Source organism: Apaloderma vittatum, unplaced genomic scaffold, assembly GCF_000703405.1.
Source record: "Apaloderma vittatum isolate BGI_N311 unplaced genomic scaffold, ASM70340v1 scaffold12833, whole genome shotgun sequence".
Lineage (NCBI taxonomy): Eukaryota > Metazoa > Chordata > Aves > Trogoniformes > Trogonidae > Apaloderma > Apaloderma vittatum.
In genome coordinates this window covers 140,697-150,807 of record NW_009708536.1, presented here as the reverse complement: position 1 = coordinate 150,807, position 10,111 = coordinate 140,697, and the positions used below count along the sequence as shown (strand labels likewise).

Here is a 10,111-nt window from a genome sequence, read left to right as displayed (position 1 = left end):
ATACTACCATAACATTTTAAATTTATATGTGTGTAAGGTGTAATCCAATTTCTTTTTGCAACTTACTGGTCATAGCTTTAAACCTTTTGGTAATTACAGGATGTTTTGTTTTGTTCTACTTAGTCCAGAAAATCTCTGTAACAGAGAAACAACAATAAAAAAGTGGTTCAAGATCTCATGTGAGGTTTGAGAACTTCACATTTCCTATAAAATTCAAAATTTTCGACAAATAAGTTTTTACATATTGCCTGGCCAAACTAGTAAAAAATAAATTGCTTTGCTTGTGTTGTGATTTCCCCAGATTTTCTGTGTCTCTAGTGAAGAGTTGGAAATGTCAGTTTTTCTGGGGGATGGCACCAGTGAACACACAGCTGATTGTATGTACTCTGGACCTTCTCAGGTGGCTTTGCTTTATTGATTGGGTGTTTGAGAAGTCCAGACGCTAATGCTCCTGATGATCAGCCATTCTTTTTGACTTCTGGTAACAAGTATTCTCATGCAGTTAATATCAAAGAGAACTTTGTGCTCTACATCTGTTATTTCAAAATTTCCATTCTTGAATTCCCCTAGTCTCAAGTAAGTAGTACATTGCCTTCCTTTTTTACTCCCTACAATCTTTTCTCCTACTTCCAGGGCCCCATGATGCAAAATGTCATTTTGCCGGTCTTCAGTTCCAGTGACAACTTTAATCCTACTGATTTTAATGGGCTTTTCAAATACAACTCCATAGAAGTCTCCAGTGGAAGGAGCTTTGCCCCAGAAGTACTCATCAATGCTGCTGTAAGCCTTGCTTGCCTCATAGTTTTCAAATACATTCATGTTGGTGTGCAAGTTTGCAGGTGGGTTGTCAGGGATATCAAATGATTCCTCTTCAAAGTCATCATCCTTGAGCTTGTTTTCAGCTCCTTTGTAAGATGAGTAATATCCCATGTGCTGGAACAGAGATGGCTTAAAACGTATCACTTCCTTCTGAGCTAACAGCCCACGGAAGTGGATGAGCAGCCAATCGCAAGGCATTTCTTGGTAGAACATCAACAAAAAATGGGCCAGGCGTGGGAGGTCATGGGAGTGGTAAAGCTTTCCAATGTACCCCAGTTTGGAGAATTCCAAAGTCACCCAGTAGGATCCTTCTCGTGAGGTAATTACTTTCTTAACAGCAGTCAAAAAATTCTTTGAGCAGCGAACATCATCTTCTAGCATCACATAATAGTCAGAAAGATTAGCACAAAAGTTAAGAAGGAAAGCATAATCTACATTTTGTTTGGATCGAAACTTGACACGGTCTTCTGGGTCATTGTAATTTCTCTTGAGGCCATCCAGTACAGGATAATACTCCTCAGGGACATGAATAACAATCAGTCTGCCTGCAATAATGTGATGTGCAAATTTCTGTGAAATATCCTGGACCATCCCTTCACACCAGGCTGAGTCAAAATCTGCCAGCTGCACTACCACTGCAATTTCTTTAAGTTCTTCATAACTTGACTGCTCAAATATAGACTTGATGGTCTCAAGCAAGTAGTTTCCCTTTTTCCGTTTCACAGAGGATAGCCCAATTGTAAGGTACCCTGTACAAAAGACAGTTAAAAAAACCCTGAGTGTCTGATGTTGGAAACCATTTGGCGACAAAGCTATCCTCAAGAGCTGTGCTTATATCAAATAAATCTTTTGAATGGTGAAGACTGAGAAATCTGGTATGTGAGCTTATTAAGCTGCATGCAACAAAGAAGGTTTATTGCTTTTTCATGAAAGAAGGATCGTATTACAAGTAAATAGACATATGGAGACCATTGTGTTAAACATTCACTTGTTAACTGCAAGGAATGACATGTAGTGGACAAAAGCCAAAGCTCTGTGCACATATACGCCTAGTAGAAGAAACTACATACACAATAAGGTGGTAGAATCTGCTAAAAGAAGGGAGATGATGAGATATGATTCATACAATATTTTTAAAGCAAGGAACTACAAAATGCAGCATGAAAACATGAGATATAGATTAATTGCCAAACTTTTATCTTTTTCAGCACTCTACAAGACTAGTTACATCTATGCATAACTTTACAGTTGTATGAATATTGCTTAGATAATTTTTTTTTGTATGTTCATTTGTAGCAGAATTTGTCCAAGTTTTCCTTGCTAATAGTTCTTCTAACCTTCTTTCAGGAATCATTGAGCATTTCACAGTGAACTTCCTCTTGCAAGTTGCAATTTAGATATTATTTTAAAGTAGAAGAGAACTAACTAATTCATACCTGTGCTTGTATAAATGATTTTTAATGCTGTTACATATTTCTAGGGAGAGATGCATCTTCATTATAAGGAAAGAATTTTCATCTTTGCTGGTTTTTGGTCACTGCCACTGCATTTTTACCAGCAGTCCAAATCAGGGTGTTTTTTTGATATTTGCTAATATATCTCAATTTTTTTAAAATTATGATGTAAAAAATGTCAAGATTTCCTAACTGACTGTGTGTACTTTAGTTGAACCTACCCCAACTTTCTTATAAACATTGTTTATAAAAAACTGTTCTGATTCAGAGTTTCTCTAGAGGCTTAAGTCTGCTCAAAATGCAGTTGTACAGTGAAGTACAACCCCCAGAAGCCCTTTATGCAGCCTACAGTGCCTCAAATTTCTCAAATCTAATTTGAATAAACTTTATTTTATAGTTTTTGTGAAGATCAACAGCTCGAGGAAATTCTGTTTTACCTTCTGTGCTTGGCCTTCTGAGCCTTGTTTATGCTTGTGAAATGATTGATTTGGAACCCAAAGGACACCTGTCTAAAATCTAGGTATGGCCATATTTCACTTCAAGATGAAAGTCTTAAAACCTGCCTGAAGTTAGAACAGCTAGATAGTCCATCTCCAGATGGCTGCGAAAAGAATCCTCCTTTAATGTCCCCATAATAGTGTGATTCACCTCCTCCTTTATTACAGCTAGGCAACAAGGAGATCCATTCACAGCTGCTGGACTGGCATTACAGGGGAACTGAAGTTTTATCTACACAATCCCAAGCACAGCTTAGGCTGGATGGACTGGTTATGCAGACAGAGGCTGACCGAATGCTCTCAGATGGTGATTACGGAGCACCACCAGCACATGCCTTGCTCCTGCTTTCTAAGTCCTCTCCCTCTGGCCTGGGGGACATCCACAAAATACGCTCACACAAACCAGCCAGGGATACGTGAAGGATGACTACAGCTTGGGCATTTGGTCAGAAGATAACCGGGCTATGGGGCGGTCACTGGTAGAGGTGAACTCACGATTGCCTATGCAGAGCGAGAGCGAGCTGTCCCACTAAATCTCTGAGCTCATCACTGCTTAACTCAGCCCCTCTTGCCTAGAAATACCACAGGGACTATATGGATTTCACCCATTTTTTAATTAACTCATTCCATAACATTCAGGTTGCAGTTACTTACTTTTCCTTGGCAAAGGCGTGCCAGCTAGGTAGCGATAGGAAATGTTTATAGATCCTGAGAAATTAGACAAATCTTTAAAAGTGTGAACATAGCGCTCTGGGTTGAGCTGGTGCGTGGCTGTTTCTCTGATTAATTGCTTGTCCCCTTCCTATTAGTGAGAAAACAAAAAGAATAGGAGAGGGAGAGAGACAGAGAGAAACACATTTGTGAATGCCAGCCAGAGAGGAAATATGGACAGGCAGGTTTCCAAGAATAACATTTTTCAGTGTCAGCTTTCATGAAAGCATGTAGATGCCACCTCATTTTTTTAAAAAAAAAACATTACAGAATAATATACATTTTTTGGTTACAGAAAATCTACCATAACCCTTCAGATTATGGTAGCATGAAAAGGGAAAAAAAAAATTTTGGACAAAAACTCTGAAAAGGTTGCAAGCACTATACTATTGCCAAAAAATGCTGCAGTATTCAAAGTAGGGATAGGAAAGCATCAGTCACTAAAAACATGAGATAATATTCATAGATGGAGAATTGGGGAAGATTTTTTTTAAAATGTTTTGAGTGATTAAAAACCCACCAAAATTGTTGCAAAGAAAAGCCAAAACTAGATCCTGGCCTCTGGCTTATTTGGCCATTTTTTAAGTAGTCTTGACTCAGATTTGCAGTAAGAAGAAGTGCCTGTGGTCATCCAGACAGCCAAAGCTTTCACTGGATTTGGTGAACACTGTTTGATGGTATAGAAAAAAAGCAAATTTATCAGCATGCCTCCTTTTCCTGCCTCCTTCTATATTTTTCTTTCAAGAAGCTTCCTTAGCCATAGCAAAGTCACGCAAGGGAAGAGGCTTCATCAGTGTCTTCCACCTTAATCCATAAACTCAGCTGAGTCTCAGGGAAAAAGTGTCCCTTAGTCCTTAAGAAAAGGGAAAATATCTAATAGGTTTTAGTGCCAGGAGACTGAATTTAAAGGTAGGAATGCTTATTTAGTTTACATGGCTTGATTCTAGTCTGATGACAGGCCAATGTATGAACGAATTAATTTCTTCTGATATAAACCGTATGTTAATACACTAAAAAACATACTGATCTGTCATTAAATGTGAGTATTGTGCAGTGATAGTACTGCTGCTAACAACCACAGAAACAGTAAACAGCACTCATATTTAATGGTATAAATATTCAAAAATGTGTCAAAGATGTATTTTATAGCACAAAGAAATATTTCTGCTAACCTATTCTACGTTCATTTTAAGTTCATTATTTTTGTTTCATAGAAGCAGTAAATAACTCACTTCTGAGCTTAGTAAAGATCTTTGGCGGACATCCAGGGGCATCTACATGTGCTGTTTCTCTCTCTTGATCTGCAATGTCTCTCCAGTAATTTCTTTTAGTGCTGCTATGCTACTTTGCATTTAGTCATTAGTTATGAGAGGAAGATTTATGTTGATCATATACTGGATTAAAATGTAACTCAGTGGACTATGAAGGGAATGTACCAAAACTTCAGAGGATTTTCCATGCAAACTGTCAAATGTTAAAAAAAGGCTAGTCCAAAACATTTTTTTTAAAAAAAAAAACAACAGCCTTTCTTTCATGTCAAAACATCATGTGTCATTGGTTCCAGAATGGAGCACCAAAATTCTTTGTTTCATAAGAAGATTTTGGAACAGGAACTCATTCTGCTGAGGTTTTTCTACATAAAAAGTTTCAAAATGTTTAGAAATAGAGAATGTCAGAACAAAATGTTTTGATTTTAACAAGCAAGATATTTAAACTGACCACAAAAATGTTACTTTTTTTTCTCTTTAAGAAATGTGTTTTGTGGCTAACATTTTTTAATTGTTGCTTTCATTCCTTTGTTGAATGAAAAGAAAAACTGAAATATGTATTTTTTGAAAAATCTAAAATCTGCTTCTTCTGCCTCTGACTACTATGCAGAGGTCAGTCAATTTGAAGAGCTTGATTAGCTCTCTTTATCTGTCTTCTCTATTTTTTTTCTGTGATGGTTCTGGCTTTCATCTGTTAACTAACCTCTAATTTAAATTTCAGTGTTTGCTGGAACTTGGGAGGTTCCTGTGGGTGTCATGGGATGAAGTGCCAGAAGTTTTCCGTTCTTTACAGAGATACTCTGCTAAAGATGCTGGATCAGCTACAATAGTACTATTGTTTTCCTAGTGCAGAAAGCATGCTTCACTTCCAGTTCATTTACAATCAGGATATGCATACAAAAATCAATGTGTATATTGTGATATATGATTATATTAATTCAGTATGTCTTCAAAATATTTGATCAGATGTGGCCCACATGCTACAGACACAGCACCTTAAATTTCTCTGCTGGCCCATATATCAGCACTGCGTGGCCTGTATCAAACATACCTAAGCAATTTTCCCAGGTGGGCCCTTAGAATCATAGAATAGTTTCTTATTTTTAATTTCCACAGCAAGTACCCTGCAGAAAAGAGTGAAGGGTTTCTTTGGACATGTGAGAGTCTCTGAGTGAAAACAAAAGTTCTCCTCTCTCTTCTTAAGATCTGCCACAGTGGATCTTACTTTGATATTCTAATGTCCAGAAAAAGGCCACTCAGCAAATCCTAGTTGTGGAGAAAGAGGTACCAGCCCCACTTTATGGCCTGCTGCTGGGGACTAGGAAGAGAAACTCAGGGTCAGTTGCCATCTTCCATCAGTTACTTTCTAGCAGGAGATACTCCAGCAGAACACTACAATTAATAAGTCAGAGGCCTTTGATGCTCTGAGGACTTTCATACTCCCATTCCCTAAACTGGTTAGCCTGATGTCCTTGAAAGCTATCCCCAAGCGTATCTCTTCTCACTACCAATGCTGAAACTACTCATCTTTTATCTCAGCAGAGAAAACACACCAGATAACGGAGCTGTCAGACATGGCCAGGAAAGTTGAAAATAAAGGCAAATAAATAAACAAAAAAGTCAACAGCCTAACACATTTGAAAAACGCTTGATGGACCATAAGGGTATCAAGAGATCTGGGAGAACTGTGAGGAGACTTGGCAAGAGAGTTGGCTGGGAGTTACACGAATGCAAACGTGCCAGAACTGTGATGAGAGAAGCAATGAAAGAGAGTGAATTTCTAAAAAAGGGGGAAAAAAGAGCAAATTAAGAATAAGACAGGGAGCCATCTGGGGAGCTGGCAAATAGGACAGGAAAAGATTTAAGAAATGAACTAAGAGGAACACCATTAGCAGTGATAATAAAAGCACTTTCAGAAACATCTGGAGGACTTTGAAGCAATTAGGGAACAGAGAATAAGCATCAGCAAAAATACCACTGGAAATGTGATAAGCCAAGTCAAATTCAGTCACAACCAGGAAATGATGAATAAATAAACCAGCGCAAAATCTTAGTGCAGGTACTGTTAGAGAAAGCGGTATGTCTGTAATGGAGTGACATGCTAGAAACATGAGTTATCTCTTCAACAGTTTAGAAGATACTAGCATAGTCTTAAATATTTGCAATATTGTTATAAGTAAAATGTTTCAAATGAAAAATCGTCATCAAGTTATCTATGGTTCTGATAAATTAATGTAAGGATTTTACTATTTGTATATTGCACTTTTTTCACACTGTGGTTTTTGTTTTCAGATCAGACTTCACCTCTCAGAATACCGGAAAACTCTTAATGTCTCAATTCAATGAATCAGACAAAGGGTGGCATAGAGTATCAGAAAGCCACTCAGAAGTTCAATAAAGACCATGAAGGAGGACTGTTCAACCATACTGCAACGTCACATGTTCAGTTTAGTCATTTCACTCCTTGCAAGATCAAGCTATTAAACTACCATGTTCTTTCACTAGGCCCAGTCCAACCTCCAAAGAACTGGAATTTCAATCCATTAATCAAGTCTTCAGGTCTTACCTAGCATTCAGCACTGAGACACCCATAGGTTACATATAAACTGTGAAATTATGTTACATTTTCAGTCGCTTACTTTTTGTAATTCCTAACACAAATCTTTCCATAAATGTTTTTCACAATCATAAAAGTATACTAGGTATCATTTATGTCTAATTGTTAATGCTGTAGCACTGAGTCTGATATACTCAAATCTGAGATACAGAAAGCCCTAAAAATAGATTATTCCTGCAAGCAGCTTAAAATACATGAAATTAGTGTAAGTTCTCTCCTGTAATTGTATTTTATAATATTGTTTAATGCAGTATTCACAGGTGAGATTTGCACTGTGGACTGATATTTCAGATGCAGGCAATTTTCAATATTAAAATTGAGGGAAATACAGAAGCATGAAAAGTACAGGGAATGTTTTGACTCAGAGGAAGATACCTGATGGAGATATCTACATATTTTGCTACATTCCTTATCTCCCACAGTTCCAATGAACAACGACGTATTTACTTCTGTGAAAAGGACTGCTAGGGCCTTACTGACACTCTGTGTGCAGTATATATTGATAAGATGACTCAATTATAAAGGACACTTTTGGAGGATAATTCTCTGTTAATAATACTCTAACAGGGAAATTGCAGGGATTAGGAAATTTACTGCTCAACTAGGGATGTGTCCTCTTCTGTTGCTCTATGATCATTTCTTCCATCTAAGAACTTACCAAAACATAACCATCTTCAATGTACAAATTCATGAACAGCAAGCAAATTACAAGGACTCCTAAGAATGACACTGCTGATCGTTTCCTCAAGCATCTCATTTTATCAAAATATTTCAGGCTGTGTCTCGTGAAGAAAGGCATACGGTAGTGTCACCTATGAAAGAAAACCACAGCATTACAAGAACTGCCCATCTAATAAACACAATAGCAAAACAACTTCAGATGTATCAAATTCCTTCAAACATGTATAGACTATACCCTTTAAGGTTGAATTATTTGCATTTAATCATTGTCATTTTCAAGTTTAATATACAATAATTTAAGCTTTTTTTTTTTCCAGTTCAGAAAAAAACCCCCACACTTTGTCCTACTCATTTTAGGCTGGAATTATCATGTGTCAGGAGTGCATCAGCAGTTCAGTTTTGTATGTATAACTGTCAGATCCCAACTGGATGGCAAGAGATCATGTTGTGCGTTACTTCCGTGTCCTGATTTGAGCCAAGTTGCTGAATCCAGCTCCCGTATCCAGCTGCCCTCTGCCGCTGAGTCTGGGACTTGCCTGGTGGCCCCTGCTCTGCAGAATCAGTGGTGATTGCTATGACGGAGGAGTTTTGTATATATTCTTATATATTTGATTATTTCTATTATTTCATTATTAGAACTATTCTTTATTAAAGGTGTTTTAGTTTTCGTTTCCAGTCCATGAGTTTCTCTGCCTTGTTCCTTTTAAGAAAAAGCTGCAGTAAATGGGAAAGATCCCATTTGGGGAGGAAAATGGGTTAGAGAGCATCTGCCAGCGTTCAGTGGCCATCACAGCCCGAAACCTTGATACCTTGTGTACCTGTGTCTCCTTCAAAAGATAGTTCAGGCCAACAGTCTAGGAAGAAGCTATTGCCAGTAGGAGAATTCTGGATACCAGGACTGCCAAGAACAAATTAATTACCTTCCCTGCAGTGAGAAGGTAGTAACAAGACTGTGTGGCATCCCTTAGCCTTAGACCTCTGTGCTAGGATGGAAAAGCGATCACTGGAGGTGTCATTTTCTCTGGAAGAGGAAAGGTAGGTGTCTATCTTAGACCAGATACATCTAAGCAGGATATTGGGTAGTCCTTAGAGCTCCAATTAGATGAATCAAATGAGGAAGGGTGGCATAGAGGATCACAAAGCCACTCAATAGCTCAATTCAAGACCAAGAAGTAGGACTGTCTAGTCATATCATGATATTACATATTCGGTTTAGTCATTTTACTATTTAAAGCAAGATGAATACTGTTCTTGGCTACCAAATCACAAGCATTCACTTGTGTAGGACCACATATATTTGAAGAATGTCTGGCCACAAGCTAAGGAAACAGACTGCAGATCAGCCTGCCCAAACTCTGAGGGATTCTTAAATAAAAAGTAGATTATTAACACATTATTTATGTTCTCACTTGTTGAAGTACAAATTTATTTTGGCTCTTGTCCATAATAATATATGATTTTTCTAACAAATTTAATATACAGAAGCCATATATAAATGGATAGTTTAAAGTTACCTTGTGTGAAACATAGCAATGTATGTGCATTGTTTAAAACTTACATTTAAATATTTTCATTTTTTATGAAAGTGCTCAAGATCTAAACTGATAAAATATTGGCCAAATTAAGAGTTCCATGTCATATAGAAAATTTTCTGGCCTAATAGCAACAAAAACCCTTCTAGGGCAAAATTCAATCTATATTTACTCTGCCAAACTGATTAAATATATCTAACATATGATAAGATATAAGATATGAGCCTATTAAACTCTAGAGAACAGGGAGGTAAATCCATCAAGTGTTAGTAATACGAATGTTTCAGTGCAAGGTTTTGTCTATATAGATTTGAGACGAGCTGCAGTAAATGGACACTAGCTGCACAAAGAAGGATTTTAAAAATCACTTTGTTGAGAGTAAGAACAACTGACGTGTTGCACGAAGGAAAAAAAAAAGAAGAATTAATAACAATAGAGATTTCTGTCCTTGTTTATTTGAAGGTGGGATAAATTGCAGGCAGCTGATTACCCTGAAGCTGAAAAAATCCATTGTGGCTATTTTTAAGTTACA

The 10,111-nt window shown here is 37.3% G+C and overlaps 1 protein-coding gene across 1 annotated transcript; it reads right to left on the bottom strand.

Annotated features, from left to right (window-relative positions):
* Positions 1 to 411: 411 nt before the first annotated feature.
* On the bottom strand, positions 412 to 8,165 carry MGAT4C (MGAT4 family, member C). Its single transcript, XM_009866594.1, has 3 exons — positions 8,025 to 8,165; positions 3,425 to 3,572; positions 412 to 1,568 (listed from the first exon to the last, which is right to left on the bottom strand). Exons 1-3 carry the CDS (start codon positions 8,163 to 8,165, stop codon positions 412 to 414), a joined length of 1,446 nt encoding a protein of 481 aa, XP_009864896.1.
* Positions 8,166 to 10,111: the final 1,946 nt, after the last annotated feature.

Excerpts from the sequence above, each read along its gene's own strand:
- MGAT4C (XM_009866594.1), bottom strand. The coding sequence starts at position 8,165 with ATGCCTTTCTTCACGAGACACAGCCTGAAATATTTTGATAAAATGAGA. Across the intron at positions 3,573-8,024 it reads TTGAAGATGGTTATGTTTTG|GAAGGGGACAAGCAATTAAT; the intron begins GTAAGTTCTTAG and ends TCTCACTAATAG. Across the intron at positions 1,569-3,424 it reads CACGCCTTTGCCAAGGAAAA|GGTACCTTACAATTGGGCTA; the intron begins GTAAGTAACTGC and ends TCTTTTGTACAG.